This window comes from Mytilus californianus, unplaced genomic scaffold (assembly GCF_021869535.1).
Source record: "Mytilus californianus isolate M0D057914Y unplaced genomic scaffold, xbMytCali1.0.p SCAF_7, whole genome shotgun sequence".
Lineage (NCBI taxonomy): Eukaryota > Metazoa > Mollusca > Bivalvia > Mytilida > Mytilidae > Mytilus > Mytilus californianus.
In genome coordinates this window covers 30,551,607-30,573,182 of record NW_026262723.1, presented here as the reverse complement: position 1 = coordinate 30,573,182, position 21,576 = coordinate 30,551,607, and the positions used below count along the sequence as shown (strand labels likewise).

Below are 21,576 nucleotides of genomic sequence, written 5' to 3'. Positions count from 1 at the left end.
CATTGATAATGATAAAGATAATATGCTTTTCAAAGCCCGATATGCATGAGTTTAAGGTCACCTTAAGTAGTAAACGTGAAATATTAAGCATAATAAAACAGGTATTACTATATATCATATGCCTATTGATAGAGATGTTAAATCTATGAAAGAGATGAACTGTTACTGTTGATTTAGAAAACTAGAAACTGTTGAAGGCATTTGCATAACGTGCTTTTTTTGTGGTTTTTTTTCAGAGGCTGTAATAAATGCAAGGTTCATAAATAAAATATGTAAACGTTTTAATTTTTGGCAGCAGAAGAATGACCAAAGCAATACATGAAAAATTGGCGTCCAATCAGTCTTTTAAATACTATTTACAAATTAGCATCAAGTTACATTGCAGAAACGATAAAATCGGTTTTATCAATCTTAATTAATAATGATCAGACAGGATTTATACCTGGTAGATTTATTGGTGAAAATACCAGATTGATATATGATTTACTACACTATACCGAAGAAAATGATATCCCAGGCATTCTTCTCCTCATTGATTTTGAAAAAGCTTTTGGTTCTATCTCCTGGATTTTCATAGAACAGGTTCTTGATTTTTCAACTTTGGAAATTCCATAAAACAGTGGGTTAAATTTTTTTTTTTTTAAATACCAAATCAGCAGTAACACAGAATAATTTTCTTTCAGAATTGTTTACAATTGAGAGAGGTTGCAGGCAAGGAGATCCTTTTTCCCCTTACATCTTTTTGTTATGTGCTGAAATTTTAGGAATACTACTTAGAAAAAACGAAAATATTAAAGGTATTACTATTGAAGACTCAGAATTTTTGATATCGCAATATGCTGATGACACCACACTTATTTTAGATGGTTCATCAGAATCCTTAGATGCATCTCTTTGTGTTTTAGAATTATATGCTGAATGGTCTGGTCTCAAGATGAATTTAGAGAAAACAAAGGTAGTTTGGATTGGGAAAAAGAAATATAGCCGAGATACAATGTGTGCAAAGTGGGGATAGGAGTGGGGTTCCAACAGATTTACGCTCCTGGGTATTAAATATTCGGTTGACTTACAAGAAATGGAAACACTAAATTACGAACTCAAACTTAAAGAGATAGAAAGAAGAATGAAAAGTTGGTCAAACAAATATTTATCCCCAATAGGAAAAATTACTATAATTAAAAGTCTTATAATTTCAAAACTCAATCACTTATTTTTTACTTTACCAAATCTTAACAAAAGATAACTTAATCAATTTATTAAAAATTTATTTTATTTTATTTGGGATGGTAAACCAGACAAAATCAAGAGAAACAATTGCTCAAGTATATGAACTGGGTGGACTTAACATGTTAAATCTAAAACAATTTATAAAAGGATTAAAACTAACTTGGATAAGAAGAATAATTAAACAGACTAATAATTATTGTAAATTACTAACTTGTTCTGAAAAAAATTAATTAAATGAATTGCTCTATGTTGGTCCAAGAACACAAGTAAGAAATCCGTTTTGACAGGAGGTTTTTAATGCTTGTACTGAACTCCAAACTAAAGTAGCTGTTAAGAACGAATATGATTTTACCGCATCTAATCTTTAGAATAATAAACAAATTAAGATTGGTAATCAAATCCCTCTGTATAAAAATGGACTAAAAAGGGAGTCTGGCTAATAAATGATTTAATTGATAATGATGGGCATTTAATGAACTGGCCGGAATTTCAACAAACATATAATATTGATACCAACTTTCTTATATTCCAAGGAGTAATCTCAGCAGTTAATTCCCATATGAAAAGTCTTAATATTAAATGTAATGAGCTTTTAAAGCTTTATGGGCCAATTATACCAACTACTATTGCTATATTTTTGAAATCTACAAAAGGATCAAAAGACATGTACAATGTTTTAAACGAAAAAATAACAAATATCACATCACAGGAAAAGTGGTCCGTAATCCTAAATAGACATCATATTATTTGGAATAAAGTATATAGACTGCCTTTTTACATTACTAAAAATTCAAAATTACAGTGGCTCAAATACAGGATTAATTACAGAATTTTGGAAACAAATAAATTACTCTACAACATTAAAGTCACACAAAACAATAAATGCACTTTCTGTACGGACTCGACAGAAACTATAGAACACACATTCTGGACATGTCCAAAAGTATTTGATGTTTGTGAAGAACTAAATAAATGGATATATTCAAAAGTCCAAATTGAACTACCACTTAATTTAGATATAGTTTCATTTGGGATTTTAGAAGAAACAGAAAAAACTACATAAGAAACCTCATAATATTATTAACTAAATATTATATATACAAAACAAAAATGCAATGTGGACAAGTAAAAATTGTAGCCTTAAAAAATTATCTTCAAGAAAATTTGTTTATTCACAAAATAATATTTTATAAAAATAAACCATTGCAAAGAGCGTACTCCTGCTGGAACCCCTGGCTCCAACTAATAGAATGACTATACAAGTTAACTTTTACGTAATAAATATATCTACCCAATCCATGCTGCCCAGGTTTAGTTTCTCTTTTTTTACCATTATTATTATTTACTTTTAAGCTTGTTAAATGATTCAAAATATCATCTTTATGTACTTGTCTCGATTTTGCTGATGTACTATGGACTTACTTACTATGATGATTTATATATGTAGTTTTTGCCAATAAACACATTACAAAGAAAACAAATCAGCTGTCTCTAATCTTGAATTGTATTTCATAAATATTACCTCTTATTTTGTATTTTGTTCAGAGCATTTATCAACAAATACGACTAATAACATTGATATTTAATTGCAATCAGCAAAACGACGGATTCCAATATACGCCTACAACTGCATTTCATATACTTCTTATGGATTCCTGCTTTCACTAGGTTTTGTGTAAAGTATGTTATGTCTTTCTTTATAACGCCTATTACGTATGCTCATGGTTGGTCTTTGATGACTAATAGATTTGATAACCATTTGTAGCTTTCAAAGATGAAATTTTTAACATAAACGGTCATACTTGTAAATTTGTGTATGAATGTCTGACACCTGTCAAATCTTCAGGAATTTGTATTATAGTTTCTTGCTCTTTTTCCTGGATCTCTGAGACTACTGTCATGTATTTCCTGTTTTCATCTTCAAAATCTTCTGTTTTAGAAATCTGAAATATTTCATTGTTTGGGCACTGGTTTAGCGGTCCTGGCCTCTCGTACGATGTTTGATCATCAATTGTATCGTAAGAATAGATTTCCTGATTGTTTGATTTAACCGGATCATTGTTCTTGTTATTGCGCCTATTTTCATCTTCACAATCTTCTCTTATGGAAATTTGATCCATTTCATTGTACGGACGTTGGTCAAGTGGTCCTGTCTTCTCGTACGAGGAAATATCATCAATTGTATCGTAAGTATTGAGTTCCTGGTTGTTCAATTCTGTCGAATTGTTGTTCTTCTTATTGTGTCTACATTTATGACTGCAAAAAGAAAACAAAACACATTTAAATAATTTAATTCTAAACTTGAAGTTATAGTGATGAATATAATGTACATTACTCGACAGTTTTTACATTTAAACCATCAAAATCACTGTTATAACACATTTCCAAGAGAAGACTGATCCTGACAACCAACACATTACACTGCACGAGTTGTTTTGTTCGTTGTGCATGATTATTAATTCAGTACAGTCATAGCAAAATAATAGTAGAATTGCGAAGAACAGTTTACAGAAATATTTTGTTTGGCTAAATTTGAATCAATCAAGATTACAAATGTCTTAAATTTAAGCATTCTCTTCTTCCAATTTATATCAAGAGAATCAGCTGTAAAGTCACTGATAGTGCAACTATATAACGTATATGATTCGTTAATTATAAAGTGTAACAAAAACTTACTTGTGAAATATCCAAGTCACAAGGAAGATAATTATGACAACTAGTAACCCACATAAAACAGCAACGATGGTAGGAACTAAAAAATCATTAACAATATTATAACATGCATGAAGTACCTTTACAATCAATTTATTATTCTATCAATAGAAAAAAAGAACACATATGTGCATGTGTTGACGTGATCGCTAAATCCATAGATAAAATAGATAACCACAAAATATGTTGATCGGGATTTGAAGACTGTTTGAGCTAGTTCGCCCGGCGTCCAGTTATGACTAAGTTTGTTGATGATGACTTCTTCATAGCAGAATCGTATTCATAGTCATATCATTTTGATCAATACCCACAAAATGTGTCATAACATAAACCTTTTCGAATGATACATAATACGAATATTTGTTTATGTATTTATTTAATGTATTTTTTTCTCATTTTACGAGCGATCGAAAGTTTTTTTTTCTCAAATATTCTTTTTTGAAAGTCATCTACTTGTACACATTTTTAGCAATAAAGCGCAGTAGCACTTACTGTATTTATTCTCAAAATCAGAATACAAGTAAACTCATATTGAAATAGAGAAATAAAAACTACTAAAACTTTACAACAAAGTTCGTAATATATAACTATTTCGCATTGTATTAAACAAATTTGAACATGTTCAAGTAAACTATTTAGCTGATAATATTGCTGCCAATTAATTAAATGTATCAAGAATGCAGTTTCTACTTAATTTTATAAAAGCAAATTCAGCTGTTTGAAAGATACCTGTTTTAGAAAATATATAGTGTTATTCAATTTAATCAAATTATCCAAACCTTTCTTTTTTAAACCTCACTTTTGACTAAATCAAGCAACGTAAGCCATGTTGAATTTTCATGATTTTTAGAATAAAATTTATTTGCAACTCTATCAACTTTCCTAATGTAGGTAATTTACGTGACTGAAGAAAAAAACGTGGTCATAATTGATTATATTATAAAAAAGGGTATGGGGTATGATTGCCAATGAGATAACTATCCACCAAAGTTTAAATGAAGTGGATGGAAGCAAGTATAGGCAACCATACGGCCTTTAATAATGAGAAAAACCCATAACGTATATTAGTCTATAGTCCGACTTAAAAAATATGTAACAATTCAATTGAAAAAACGAACGGCCAAATTTAACACAAAACAATTTACAAACAACAAACATAACAGACATGAACCAAATACAGTTACTGAACTACAGCCTCCTAAATTGGGACAGGCATATATAGAATGTTGCGGGTTTTAACATGTTTGAAAGTAACAACCCTCCCTCTAACATGTGACAGTGATGTAACAGTACAACATATGAACAAACTATAGAAATCTGTTTAACTGCTTTAAATGTGTTCGATTATATAATATTATGGAATGGTGAACAACCTAAACTGTTTAGATAAAAAGTATGAAACTAAAAGTGACGTCAATTATGTACAAACGTATTGCCAAACCTTCGAGTCATGCAAACGAGGCTGGTTTAATAACAACAATACCATAACAACTGTTTTAATATCAAGATATGATGCATACATAACATAATGACACACGTTGCCAAAGAATCATATAACACAAGATGACAATTTCTTCTGCATTCTATTTACAAGCGAATCAATACATGTTTAGAAGGCTAAATCAATTATGGAAATGTAGAATGTTTAATAATAATACATAATTAATACAAACGGAAAGTATGCAAAATCACTCAGCGTGCAGTTATTACTAGGTTGGTTGATGAGCTTAATCGTATTCAGAGTCATTTTATCTCAAGAAATACTCACAAAATGTGTTACAACATGAATCATTTTGAATAATACATAATACAAATATTGGTTTATGTACATATACTCTGTTTTTATTCGAATTTACGAGCTATCGAAAGTCTTTTTCCTCAATGTTGGTAGGGTATTATTCTTCAAATAAACTATTATTAAAAGATAACAAAACCAACGCTGTTATTGGATCTTCGAATATAGTTTTTATTGGTATAAATATTGAATTTCTTATCAGTAAATTAAAACCATATTGAATATTATTGTTATGCGCATATGCACATTCACGGTACAACAATCTGTCGATACCTATATTTTGGCATTGGATAAGGTCATGTTTTTGTATGACTGTTATTGACGTTTATACACTAAATCCATTGGATGTTGGATGTGTACTGACTATTTTAGTCTTACATGATTTTTTTTTAATATTTGTTATTGGCATTTAATTAGATGTCAGTAACTGCGAGTACTCTTTTTTGTTAATTGTGAGGGATTTATAAATACCCTGCAACGTCCGGTCTGTGTTTTTGTTAGATATTTTCTACTTTGTATCAATCTAATGGGTTAAGCCCTTTTTAACAGATTTTTATGGTTTGTTCTCATGGCCTACTGGTACACTATTGTCCCAGGTTAGGGGAGGGATTCTAACATGTTTAACACCGCCACATTCTATATATGCCTGTCCCAAGTCAGGAGCCCGTAATTGAGTTGTTGTCGTTTATTCTGTTTCTCATATATGTTTTCCATTTTTTATTTTGTTTTTTGTTTTATATTGTTACATCACTGACCCAGGTTAGAAGGAGGGTTTGCGCCTTCAAACATGTTTGACCCCGTCACATTCTTTATGTTCCTGTCCCACGTCAGGAGGAGCATGTAGTTAAGTTGTTGATTTTGGTTCATGTCTGTCATATATTTGTTGTTCGTAAATTGTTTTGCTATAAATTTGGATGTTAGTTTTCTCATTTGAATCGTTTCATATCTTTAAGTTGGAGCCTTTTATAGACAAAAACACGTTATGGGTTTTTCTCATTTCTCAGTATTGAAGGCCGTATGGTTGCCTATAATTGCTTTTATCCACTTTATTTGACTTTGTTGGATAGTTGTCTCTTTGGCAATCATACCACATGTCCTTATTTTTATAAAGATGATTACGCATTGTAACCTGAAAATAGTTCGAAAATTAATTTTTTTGTGTTTCTTAATATTTTTTCACTTGTATCATAAACAAATTGACATGGGTCATGTTCTACAAGATTAATACATTTTTGTTTACCTTCTATACTCGAATAATTTGTTGATGATGGACTGCTATGTTCTGTTTCTTAAAAAGAAAGACAAATTATCAAGATGTCTGATTACGATCCTTATATACATACTTGGTATATACTGGATACCAAATAAGACGACTATGTATTTAGAGAAAACAATTAGGTTACAGACAATGTATATTTTGGGTTTTTTTTTTGTCGTATATAAAGGCAACGGTAGTATACCGGTGTTCAAAAGTCGTAAATCGATTGAGGGAAAACAAATCCGGGTTATAAACTAAAACCGAGGGAAACACATCAACTATAAGAGGAAAACAAAGGAATATAACACCCCAAGTTATATTATACGACGAGAAAAAATCTTACAATATGCATTATCTGACTTATATACCGTCAAAAAATATTAGTTTCTTGAAATAGAAAAAAGATTTGTATCCCAATTAAAGAGGTATATTCTTATCTATTGTCATTAGGTATAACTGCACTCTAAGGCTCACTTATAGTGTGAAATACTACTTAACTTAAACAAAGTAATCACTGTCCAGTTACATTAACAATTTTACTGTAAATGCATGAAGCAAGAAATAAATGAAATGTTACGTTGTTGAATAAAAGTCACTTGGTAGGTAACTTTTTATATCATAATTTTATAAAAGGGGTGCTATATTTTTTCTGTTGTTTACAGATATTTTTACCACCGAAAAGGATACCATTTTTTATCAATTTAATACGGATTATTCAGAATAATTGTTTTCTTTCTTGTGTCTTGCAATAGTATTTTTCTTCAATAATCGAGAATCGAATCAAGGTTTAAAAGAAAAAGGTATATATCATTGTAAAACATTTCCAAAAAGGCAAGAATAGCACAAAATGATAATGTACACGTAACAAAAAAACGCACACTTATAGGTCAGTGTCCCATTTCTAAAACGGTGTGGACCAACAAGATGTTATACTTTTTTTTAATAATTTGACACATAAATGTGAAACAATTTGTACAAAAATAAAAGATCTGGTAAGATTGCCAATGAGACACCAAAGATTGAATGAATGAAAATTATTAGTAGACAGCTCTCTTTTAAAAGCAAAACAAATTCGTAACTGTTAAATATAAGGGCACACACTCCAAGCACGGGGACAGTTTGTTCTTAAAGTGTAATTAAAATTTTGCATTATTATATTTATCTCATATAATGTCCCTTTATTGAAGCGACAAATTAACAAACCTTCAGATTAATTGTTTCGATTGATTGATTGATAGTTGGTTGTTTAACTTCCAGTGGCAAAGACTTCATGCAATAGGATGAACAAATTAGCAATAAATACAATACTAGGTAAGTCTTGTAATTGAGGCCGAGAGGATGAAGGTCGGGAAAATTAGGGTATATTGGAAAGGAACATACATTTTGCTTCGTAACAGGACACCTACTGACCTCTAAAAGATTTGCTGCGAGGGTTCTTAACCAGAGAGCGTGACACTTTATCTACATCTTCATCGGATTTAACGTCTCCATTCTTACCGGACGTGACTGCGTACTTGTACATCCCACACAGCCAAAACGGACGCTCGACTTCGGCAAAGGTCTTACTGCTGGTCGGAAGAAGACCAAGAGTGACCCTATTTCTATTCCCCAGTTACCCTTGGGGACCAATTGTTTCGAAAATTAAACTACGCGTTTAGGATGTTTTTTTGTTGGTATTTCAGTCTAATAAACGGCAAAAAGGGTCGTGCACTCGGACATTTGGATTTTGTTGAAATGAGCTTAGTTCTTTTAACTAAAACTGAACTGAAATCTCTGTATTACTGACAAATTAGTGCACCAGGGTTTTTGATATCACAAATTTGTCAAAACATTTACTAAATTTTATCATCGGTACAAGGACATCATTCGTAAATATAAATCAACGTGCAGACATCTTATACGTTCAGGTATTTTACATCCAATCTTTTATGGTAATATTCTATACAAAGCACAAAAATGTCGTCATTCACCTCAAAGGCTAACCAAACCTTTAAACAGACTTATTCAGAAGGAATATAGTTACGATACTGTTGTCAGGTCATTAAAGATGGCACTTTTTTGGAACTAATATTGATTCACTCACAGGGTGTTTGCATCGGAAATAAACACATTTATTCTAAAAAACAGTTGTTGGCTTGATACGGCTTACGATCTTCTTATATATTTTATGATGGTATGATACTAAACTCCTAACTGGATGGATTGTGCTTGAATTTTATGTGATGGAGACATAATCTTTTGATCAGTTAAATTGAGGTCTGGAGCTGATATTACAATTACTGCTAGTAGTCCTTTGTTAATTTATGTATCATTGTCATTTTCTTTAGTTTTTTCTGTTACCTTTTTTAACATCGGACTCGGACGTCTTTTAAACTGAGTTTTACTGTGCGTTTTGCTGTGTGTTTGTTTTAGTCTACATTGGCTAGAGGTATAGGGGGAGGGTTGAGATCTCACAAAACATGATAAACCTCGCCGCATTTATACGCCTGTTCCAAGTCAGGGAACACATTTTGTTTGAGTTATGTTTCATTTAAACAGACAACAGAATCGTTCATTAGAGGATCACGATTTGTTCCCATCGGAATATGAAATGTCTGCTGAAATATCTATCCTCTGAAACTCAAAACAAAAATAAATACTGCCGATTAAAAAGTCAAGCATTTCGATGATATCATCTTTGGTTTATTCGGAACAAAACTTGAAACAAAATATATCTTATTGATTGACCCATTCTTGTCTGAGTTAAAACATACTGAATATGTATAGTACATACTTGTAATTAGAATGTCTACTGAGTTTGAAGCTTCAAAAAATGTTTCATGGAATGAATTAGATGCATTACACGTGTACAATCCACTGTCACTTTCTCTGCCGTTCTTAATTTTCAAAACACTTCCTGCATCTAAATACGTCCCTTTGAAATACCATAAATATGTTGGCGGAGGGTTTCCGTTGCTGATACATGTCAGGTCGATGATTTCAATTCCTTCTAAGTACGTGGAGCGGTTAAGATATTTCATGATGCTCGGATTCCGTACTTTGACTGAAATAATGAAGACAACTAGTACAAGTTATATTACTACAATAATAACTATAGCAACAAGGAGATGTATTTTGAAATCAAATTAAACAACTTCCCATCAGAAATTAAATAACGTGAAAACGCGTAAGTATGAAACTACAGGTAACGTTTATTTGTAAATCGTTCCTCGGAAAAGAAGATATAGGATTCAAGAAACGAGGTAAAAGTTCTTTTTGTACCTTTTAATGTTTGCTACTGGTCGTCCCTAATGAATCAGCAAATGTGAATTTTCGTTGACACATCGGAAAATAACAGTATCTTAGTTTTCATAATTACCGTTGACGGCTCTCTACATATCAAAGTATGACAAGTAGGAACTTTATCAATCTGATAATCAAATTAATATGCATAATAGATGTATAAGAAGAATGAAAAATTCAATAATGATAAATATCAATTATGATACAGTAATCAGTCCTTAATAAGACAAAATAGGCAGCACAAAGCATACAAAACAACCAACATGAAAGAACCACAATGTAAAGACGTCTAAACAATAGTTTAAATAATAGACACAATGGAAGGCATTGGATCGATAAAAGATACTACCCAACCTCCGTTTTAGGGATATCTTTTTAACTAATAAGATGTCCATTCACGGTTAACTTCATATTGATTTTTACTGAGGTGTATATGAAAAGATGACAATGTCGGTCAAATGCTTTATTAAATCTGAAAAAGAAGACATTGTCAGTATTACAGTTGAAAGATCAGCTGTGTTCAAACGTATATGATGCTTGACTGCAAGATCAAATCATATTAACTAAACATTGAAGTAGTAAGTGTTTTCTAGAGACAGAAGACACAGGCGAACATACAGATATTGAAGTGTCATGAAAAAAAGTCCAATACAACAGACAAAGGAAAACAATGTTGAGTAGACAATAGCATATACGATACAAATTGTATCTGTGTAAGAATTTAGTCGAAGTGTTGATAAGTCTGCTTCATCAGAATGAATTAACCTATCGACACGTAGTGTGGCACAGTTGTTCACATTAGGAATGTCCATTTTTTTCAAAGAAAACGTCAAGTAACCATTACAAATATGTTGTTAATACAACAGTCCATTTATTTTTTTCCAAGATTTGTTTCCTTTGGCAAGGAATTTGACCACGATGTACTATATAAGAAAGTGATTCGGCAGACACGAAAAATCAATATAAAATAAGTGGTTTATTGTCGAACAAATTTTATTCATAAACTCATGATTGATAAAGTAGAGGTTCATCTTTTAAGTCCGGATCATACTTTGATCGAGTACGGTTCAGACTTTGGTCGATTATGTTTCAGACTTTGGTCGAGTAGAGTTAGCATAAAGAGTACATGTCGGGGACTAGTTCAGGACAAGTCGAATACAGGTTAAGACTGTTAACAATGGGTTAAGACTGTTTCAGCTTGGTGGAGTGTTCCAGAATTTTCAGTATGGGCAAGATAACGCTCGAGTACATGTTAAAACTGTTCAGTATAATTCGGACTACAGTCTAGATATATCGAGTAAAATTCAGACCAATTCAAAATGGTCGAGTAAAATTCAGTACAGTCGAGTACAAACCGTGTTCATTTCAGACCTTTACTGTTTTGTAGTGTTACTGTTGCGAATTGTCTTGAAAGAATATTCTTGGATATTCTTTCTAGAGCAGGAAATATGTCGTTATGAGTTATGATACTTGATAACTTTGGAATCAAGTAGTAGGTAGAAGAAAAATGCAGTCCTTCATCTATGTTGTTATCCCATCTTGGACATCAAACCGATCTACCATTGTTCACTATTTTCTCTTTCGAAAACGTCATAAAGTATTTTGATTTAAACAGTTGGTATGATTTTTATGGTTTTCAAATGATTTCGCCATGGGTATCACCGAAGAGACAATGATTGTCAAAAAGAGCATTTAGTTCAGTAAAATTGGCACTGTTAATGTTATTTAGTATTTATGGAATTTCCAAGTGAATTGTCACCTTAATTCTTTATCGGGTAATTTATACAATGTGATTTAATAAAAAAAAACGACATTACTTTCAACTTCGTATGCGTGAACAATCAAAGTATTTTCATGACTTGGTCTTTTTTAAAGGGTTCAAAGATTGTTTTTACACGATTTTGTTAATTGTATTAATGACCACACGGCTTAGTCCATTCGTTCATAGATTAACGTTTGGTCCATTGTCAAAAGAAGATACATATCAAGGAAAAACAAACAATAACCAAAAAACCCAAACATTATATAATTAAAATTATAAAAACATACAACAAAAAACAGATATAATCGAATATCCAAAACAAGCGTGAACGCTATATAGGCTATTTCCTGTTTGAATGGTTTTACACTAGTAAATTTTGGGGCCCTTTATAGCTTGCAGTGCGGTGTGAGCCAAGGCTCCATGTTGAAGACCGTACTTTGACTTATAATGGTTTACTTTTATAAATTGTGACTTGATGGAGAGTTGTCTCATTTGCACTCATACCACATCTTCTTATATCTATGTATGCATAATTTGCCATGTATATTCACGTCACAACCGAGAATAGAAGACAATCGAAAAATAAGCAGATCTATTCTGATATTAAAAGATATAAGATCGTTAAAGCACAGATTTCAGAAGTTGCGTTACATTGAACTTAATAATCGTGATGCTAATTATAATATTGATGATGCGTCGATTTGAGTCTTTCTTCCTTAGAACTCTTTCGGCTCAGTTTGTTTTTTTCTGTGTTGATCACATACCTGTCATTCGATATGATGGAGGTTTTGACTGCTGAGAAATGAAAATTGACAATAAGAAAGTTGCAATCATTGCGTTTGTCGTAGCTTAAAGTTTTAAATTGGCAATATTAAGGATATATAGCAAAACTTTTTGGCTTTGGTAGTATCCTTTTATTTCAAAATCATTGTAATGTATAACGTAGCGAAGTATCAGTTATTGAGTGACACGACATCACCAATATATCTAAAAGAGAAATTAAAGAAATTTGCAAGATGTGTTTTTTTTTTGCAGTTCTGTTTGAATCCAAAATGGTATTAATACGAAACAAGTCAGCTTACCGTTTAAACCACTACTTCATTTTTCTCGATAAAATAAACGTTTCTAAACAAATAAATTGAAACAACCCGACTATCAATTTTAATAATTCATACTTACAAAAGATATCAATGGGTGGTGTATATTTATACATTTCGTCATCGTTCATTAACGTTTCTTCGGCACAACCTATTGTAGCTTGGTTATCCATATCATATAGTGTTATTGTCAAGGAACTCCTTCCTACGTACGAACATGATTCTTCTAATTGTGTATAACTTGTTTTTTCATTTGTATAGGTGTCCGTAACACTATCTCCCCGAAGTTTTTTCCGCCAAATAAATTTGCTAGGGTTTTTTCCTAAGTTACCTTTGCAAACAAATGTTACATTTTCGCCCTCTGTTGGTGATGTAAACGTATCTGTTATAGACAAGCTGTCTGGATCATATGCAGGAACTGAATGAAAAGTTTGAAAGGAAATAAAAATTCATACTTTTGTTTATTTAGGTAACAAAACATCTATCAACCCATGTTACTTTAAAAAGACTTCACGTCATCAGGAATAAGTTCAATTTTGTAGATATAAACTTGTTGCGTGAATCCTTAAATATCTGTTTAGTTTGGCGACAAACTTTTCCACCATGACACTGTATCTCTTCTTTAGTCAAATTTTATCAGTCTTAGATATCTTTTTTTTTTATTTATCAAACAAAAAAATGAATGTTGATATCAATATAAACAATATTTCTAGATTTACTACGGTGTTAAGTTGATATTCTCCACGAATAGTCTATTCTCGAATTATTCTATTCAAAGATTATCAACCTTTTTACGTGTATCATTAACAATTCTCCTATGCATATGTATGCTCCTATTACGATAACATTCATAGAACTATCTAGTTTAAAAAATATGACCCAGGAGTCGGATAATGAAAATGATTTTGGTCTTATGCAGGCAAAATAGAATGCAATTTGTTTCAGTGAATCTATCATTAGATTATCTGTTCGTATGACCGAATGATAAAAAAAAAGAAATGTTTTCATTTCCATGTTAAAAGGCTGTTATCTTATCGGTTTATGTGGTATATTTAATCTTTTGCATACCTGTGTTAACACTTTATGAGTATGTATGTATGTTTGTTTCTATGTGTATGTGTGTCGTTCATAATTTTATATTTCTATCTTTCAGTTGTCGTATTCACTATAATTATATCTTTAATTTATTTTTCTTTATAAAAATTATAGACGAATAGATTTACTATTTTTACGAAATTGTCAGAAAAAAACTATTTATAAGATATGAACTATTTACAGGAAGAAAACATTTTCCAGGAAAAAAATACTATCAACCGGTTAATAGTTTCAAAATCATTCACACGTATTTACCGATTATTAGCATTTTTACGGGAAGTGCTGTTAAAAGCAATTAGCCTTGTTGATGACGTAAGCAATTGGTTTCCGTTGAGTTTTATTTATGGCGTAAATAAAGAATATAGGTTTGCGAAATTTTTACGTCCTCCGCTTCAAATTCAAAAATGAATGTTTACCGAAAATAATTGACTTGAAACAGTTGAAATATTTGCAGTATAAAGAGAACAAACCTGCATTGTCCCAAAATATATACCAGCTCTTTCTATATATTTAAACACTTATTCACTGGCTATTTGGATACTAGCAAGGTCATTGTCCTCATAGCCAGTAAATAAGTGTATACTATTATTTGAAATTATTATATGTATTCATCCGGCTTATATGGTTGTAGCAAGGCGGTATTCGTCAAAGTTACATGCATATGGTAAAATGAATTACAATCAACGATACCAGGCTTATAATTTAGCACGAAAGACCCACGTTCCGATGATAAATAAATAGTTGAAAGCTCAAAGCATGTGCAATATAAAAAAGAATTGAAACTGGAATTTTCAAAGGGTTATGCCGAATACGTCTCAGGTAATCTATTTCTAGTGAAATGTCTTCGTATAAATGTTGACCTGAGGTACAAGATTTATTTTCTAACAGTACCAAACCACTCTCAATCAAAAAAGAAGAATACTAAAAGAAAGAAATGCGGTACAATGTTATAATTAAATAATTGTCTATAAGGAACCATATGTGACAAAAATGAGGTTTTGATTATCGTATGGCCTACACAAATTAACATACCCTATGGTTAGCTATCAAAAAGGATTGCTAAATGTGGAAAAATTAAACGAGAGAACATTAATGACAAAAGCTATATTGTATGAATTTCAAGATTATATATTCGTCACAAAAATACGTCACTGTTTGTGATGTCCTGTGCTGTGTGTCGTTAATGGAAGATGTTCGTTGTTATTCTGCGGTTAACATGTTGTATCGACTATTATATTATTTATTTGTACGTTTCTCTGTGATGAGTGTTCTTGTGTGTTTGTGCTGTATTTCTGTCATATTTTTAACATTGCCATATAAGCGGGAGGATTGGCTAGAGCCATAAAACCAGGTTAAACCCACCATTTTTTCTTAAAATGTCATGTACCAAGTCAGGTATATGGCAGTTGTTATCAAATAGTTCGTTTCTATGTATGTTGGCATTTGTTTTTGTTGCACTTCAGTGTTTCTGTTGTTCCTTTGTTTTCCTCTTATAGTTTATGTGTTTCCCTCGGTTTTAGTTTGTAACCCGGATTTGTTTTCTCTAAATCGATTAATGACTTTTGAACATCGGTATTCTACTGTTGCTTTTTTTATACTACATCAGTAATTGACAAACAATTGAGGTAGATATGAAACAACAACTGACGTGCTTATTTGTTTTGACCATCGTTGAATGTATCAAAGTAATAGATGTTTTGAACTCTCAACCTTCCCTTAAAATTTCGATACAATCCACAAAAAATGCTAATTTAGAATTAGATTGGTCAAATATATGTAATGAAATCCATGCGACTTTAAGTTTTTTATACTGATACATGACACTTATTAAAAAGACTAAATACTGCTCCTTATAATAGACAAATGTTAACTATAAATTTGTACATAATTCTAACATGGAACAATCCAAACTGACATTAAGAATTATACGAGTGCATGATTTTTACTGATATTTATGACGATGGTTTGATTCCTATTAACGAAACCTCAAAAAGTTCTGTCATGCAACTCAAAATCGTGTATGTGTACACTAGGGTCTAACCTGGAACATAAAGTCCGTTGCATATAGTTAATACGTGACAATGCACATCTGACTGTTTTAATCCTTTCCTTTAACTTGATATCTTAACAACTTTCTGAAAATGAACAGTTTGAAAATATTATTCTGTATATTTCAATCAGATACCGACAAAAGACGAAGATGAAAACAAATAAATGATGTGAATAAGTTATTACCTGTTATTGTAATATATGCTTCTAGGGACTCAGCTGTTAGTTGTTTCAAGTCTTTGTCAAGATAGGTTATGATGCATTTATACAGGGTTTCATCAATACATTTGACTTCATGAAACACAATAAGAGCCTGTGTTGATGTTTGCGTTATATTGCTTAATGCTACTCTGTCATACAAGTATGCTCCATTTGTCAGAAGTTCTGCCGCCTGGTGAGGCCTATATCCAGCTATGTGTTCAAATGTGTTTGAAGATTTGTTATATGCTTTTATGCCAACAGTCAATATTTCATCTTTTTCCAATATATACGAACATGTCAATATTGTGTTGTTGCTTGATATTGTGGTTGTGGTATTGCTCATACTCAATTGTAACGTAACTATTTCTAAAAAAAAGGAATATGAATAACATTTGATTTTAAATGAATTCGATTGAATAAATGTGTGTTATGTGAGCACGTTAAAAGCAGTGGGACCTATAAGAATACATCAAATTTTTTGGTGAAAAACTATTTTATTTATTGCCTCATTGTAATGATGAACACCAACTTGTTTCATGCATTGCTTAAAGCAAACATCCGTTAAACAAACTCTGATGGATATAATTTCTAAATCAGAATTACATGTGACAATATTCTTTATTTTAATGTTCAAAATTGAAATAATGTCCTATCATTTTCCTACAAAATGGAAGTCTTGAAGTCAGAAGCATAGATCTTCTTATTTTTGATTTGTATACCCTTTGATTTTATAATAATTTATTTGTAGTCGGGAACAGAATAGCATTACCGATATCTCCTAGCTGCACCAGACAATGATTATCACAACTTATCTCCATAGTAATGCGCGAGACTAGCAGAAAAGAAAATTCAAGTCATATACATTTATAGAATATCATAAAAGATACTAGGTTGATAATTTGATTAATATCACTCTAAGCAGTATCACGGAAAAGTTGATGTGCTTATTAAACCAAAAAGGACCCACACTATAGCCAAACCAGGGCGAAGCATCAGTGCTATGCACATTTATTAAAGGTGATTTTCAAAATGCCATACATAGTAATATTTATTTACAAAAGTCATAACAACTATTGGCATACAAAAATATTAACTACACATAGCATACATAGAATAGCAGAAGGTAGTGTGAAACATATTACAACATGTCAGTTCTTAATTTTTTTGCACGAAATATTATTTTTCCCAAATTACATAGCTCTTTAAGATTATTAAAACTCATTAATGGTATACATGGTATATGTATATATAGAAAGTTTCTCCAATAATACAGTTTAATAAAATAAGATCTAACACCTTCATAAGGGACCATACAAACATACATCTTGCTCTGGATATTCAAGTAATATATATAAACCACGCAGTCAGTGACCAAATATGGTATTACATGGTCAGTCAGTATATTTTTTGTGAGAACACAAATCGAATCCCCATATAAAATAAATTGATCTTGTTTGTACCTTTTTATATCACGGAAGGACTGGGTAATATTCATATCCCACCGACTATATGATACTTGCAAACAAAACATGAGAATTTCATCATACCTTTAAATTTCAGCCCATGACGTCATATAAATTTATGTTTTTCGACCAATATCGATAACGAATAGTTTTAACACCATTCATTATATATGCACTCTCAACACGTGACAAGTACAACCAGGCAAAATTTTTAGAAGGCAAATTATTACCCAAGGCTTTTTTTTGGGGGTTCCTGTTGCATTTCAAATTAGGTAATAAAAAAAGTCTTTTGTAGAATGTGATTTATCTTTCCAGATCTTTATGTACTTTTTATGCCATGAGTTTTCTGTTTCACTTCAACGTATGAATTTTGAATGTGGTGATATCACCTGACTATTTGCTAAAGGAATTGCAAATTTTCTTTCATATGATGTCTTAGAGAAAATTGGCATTGATCTTTTTGGGATTTGATAATGTCGTCTTAATTACTATCTGAAATGGTTATTTTAAATGTTACAAATGTTTGATATCAGATTCGCAAATTTTACATGTATTTTTTATCCAATTAAAAGTTATATTAGTAAATCGATGTTCAAATCTCATGCACATATTGAGAGGCTTTAAATGAAGGTTAAAAACAAAATCATAGGTAATCGTATTCATTCCAAAGAGAGATGTAGAAACCATGTGATCCTCATGATGGGCGTTTTCTGCTAAGCGTGTATCATCAACAATGACATGCATGAGAGTCATTAAAAATGGCTCTATCAGAAAAAGGATACAATCGAAACATTAACAGATATGAGATTATTCTTGCATATAAAGATCTTCTGACTACTTTGCTGGTAAGATCAACAGGTACGAAGCGTCCACAAGCAGTTGCATTGACACATTGGGCGTCAAACATATCAAATATTCATGACTTATAAATAATGAAAACAACACGTTATAAAGTTAATGCGTCCAAAGCGCTTTTCTGTATTTATCTTCACCAGGAACGCCCAAAGCCGAATATTTGAAAGCCAAGGATGTATACAACCGAAACCGAGAAGAGCTATAAGATCAAAAATGACCTAAAATAATAGCCAAATTCTTCTAAATTTGCCTGAGGGAGTTGAAACCTTTTTTTCTTTATAATTTCAAAATTCATAAACGGGCAAATTTAGAAAGGTTTGTCATTAATCATGTTAGTATCGAAGTACTGACTACAGAGCTGATGATACTCTCTCGGGGACTTTTAGTCCACCAGCAGAGGTATCGACCCAGTGCTGTAAAAAAATGAAAACAACACGTTATAAATTTAATGCGTCCGAAGCTCTTTTGTGGATTTACCTTCATTAGGAACGTTCAAAGCCGAATATTTGAAAACCAAGGAATAAAAAACGCCATTAGATTAATTTATATTGCAGAAACATGGGAAGATGACAATTGGAAATATGAAATAATCCCAGTGTCATAAGTTCTATTGTTCATACACGTCCATTTGTGTCAATATCCAGGAAAATGTTTATATATTAAGGAGACCTTTAAGTTTTGGTTCTTTCTTTTATCTCAATTTCATTAGAATATATCATGTATATGAAGAACTCGCTAAATAAGGGTTATTGAGTAACAGGACTTCATCAATTTATCTGGAAAAAACTCATCGAGGTACCAGAATTATAATTTTGTACGCCAGATGCGGGTTTTGTTTATAAAGTCTCGTAAGTGACGTCCAGCAATGTTCTAAATCAAATAAAGTACAAAGCTGAAGAGAATAAAGGACCAAAAATTCCAATAAATAGGAAGAAAATCACAACAGTTATACGATAACATCAGTGTTACGTATTTATATTAAGCATAATTTTAATATCTTTACTTGTGGAACTTGCATGCTACAATGTATAGAAGAGATACGACCTTATTTATCATAAGATCATCAAAATTAGCAGCAATAAATTATTTTGCCAATACGATGTCGTCCAATTACAAGACCGTTTTCAAAAACAGACTATAGCAATTGACAATTCTACGTGCACGTTTCAAAAATGTTTATCAACAAAGTTGGGGGTTAACAAGCCAAAAAGACTCTTTCATGCACAAGGATAGCTTTCACTAGTCAGCACGAAATCTGATTGGTTAAAGCATTGTCAGAAAATTAGATTGATGTGTGACATACCTGTTAATCATTGAATAGGATCCAAAGATATCAAATATTGTAAACAAAATAAGAGTTTTATTAATAGAATATAATTCTTAATTAAACTGTTCAAATCCATTCAATGTCACATAATAACAGCTCAATAAGGCTTGTGTTTCCTCTCTGCTTTACGTGTATTATTTCTTTTGTCATGCTTCTGATTGTCACTTCTCTTAATTTCTGCTTCTGATGTCAGTTTGAAACTCAAGCAGTGCCTTTTGTTGCGCGTCTTTTATTTCAAGAAACCGTTTGTTCAATTCAGTGCGTGCATGTCCTGCACTTTCACTTGCCAAACCTATTGTATCCTTGGCATCTGTCATAATGCTCTTCATTTTATTCTTGATTGCATCCAGTTTGATGTCAAGGAATTCAATAGAATTCGTTAACATTTGTTAAAAAAACATAGTCAGAAAAAGACAGACGATATTTAACAAATGTTTAACATACTGAAATTTATTTAATTATCACTTAACGTGTTCATTACAAGAAACGAATTTTTTGAAGGGTATAAAACTGCATTTAAAACAATGTAAGTAACATAAGCTAAAATAAACCTCATAAAATAAACTAGATTGAATTAATAATTATATGTTATATCAGCATAGCTATTGGGCAGGACATACCCTAGGCGGCGAGACGGACTACCAAAAGTTGTATATAAATTTGAAATGAATGGAATATCATTTATCAAGGTTTACAAATAGACATACAACTATCTGCCCAGTTTAATACTAGAGCACAAGCAATTATCTGATATGCATCTCATTAAGCATGACCGGCTTTATAACAATAATTTAAACATTGAATAGCTGACGCGACTGACGAACTATGAAGATAATCAGTTTTAAAATATCGATTAATAATTTTAGGTTTAGATATACAAGAATACTACATATTTAAACTTCATAAACTGTGCATTATGTTTAATGTCCTAATGCAGCCATCATTTTTGTGTTGGTTGTGTTTATTTTAATTCCTTTTATGAGACCCTGCAGAATATTATTTAAAATTTCAACTTATATAAAACGACGCTTTAACAGAGTACACCTTTAATTTCAAATTTTTTTTCACATCGACAAAGAATATAAATTATACATGTGTTATATGTGCTACAGACTGTTGAACCCGAGGAATATATGCCTCTACAGAATGGACTCAACACAGACATAATGACTGTTGCAAATGATACAACTTATCTATATTTTTACTAAATTCAAATTCCTTTTTGTCTGCAGTTTTTATGCACATAACATGTTTACCACCTTTACTAATTGTTAATAATTTTTTTTCCTATCGATTATTGTCAATCATGTTAATTCAAACCAAAGATCTTACCTTTAAAACAAATGATTAATATGATGATTAAAGACGTGTATAACATTTTAGCGGCCGTTGAATAATTGTTTAAAAGGAAGCAATTGTATACAATACAAATATATATCTGCATGAGTTATGG

The 21,576-nt window shown here is 31.3% G+C and overlaps 1 protein-coding gene across 1 annotated transcript; it reads right to left on the bottom strand.

Moving 5' to 3' along the window:
* Nucleotides 1-2,797: 2,797 nt before the first annotated feature.
* On the bottom strand, nucleotides 2,798-21,532 carry LOC127708798 (uncharacterized). Its single transcript, XM_052213923.1, has 7 exons — nucleotides 21,456-21,532; nucleotides 16,464-16,844; nucleotides 13,216-13,551; nucleotides 9,766-10,035; nucleotides 6,975-7,022; nucleotides 3,904-3,979; nucleotides 2,798-3,483 (listed from the first exon to the last, which is right to left on the bottom strand). Exons 1-7 carry the CDS (start codon nucleotides 21,499-21,501, stop codon nucleotides 3,024-3,026), a joined length of 1,617 nt encoding a protein of 538 aa, XP_052069883.1. The 5' UTR covers nucleotides 21,502-21,532; the 3' UTR covers nucleotides 2,798-3,023.
* Between the last annotated feature and the right edge of the window lie 44 nt (nucleotides 21,533-21,576).

Bases quoted from the DNA above. Each gene is read 5' to 3' on its own strand.
- LOC127708798 (XM_052213923.1), bottom strand. From the start codon at position 21,501: ATGTTATACACGTCTTTAATCATCATATTAATCATTTGTTTTAAAG. The intron at 13,552-16,463 runs GTAATAACTTAT...CTTTTCATTCAG, and splicing joins AGCATATATTACAATAACAG to TTCCTGCATATGATCCAGAC. The intron at 3,980-6,974 runs GTAAACAAAAAT...ATGATTTTTTAG, and splicing joins AAATTATTCGAGTATAGAAG to TTCCTACCATCGTTGCTGTT.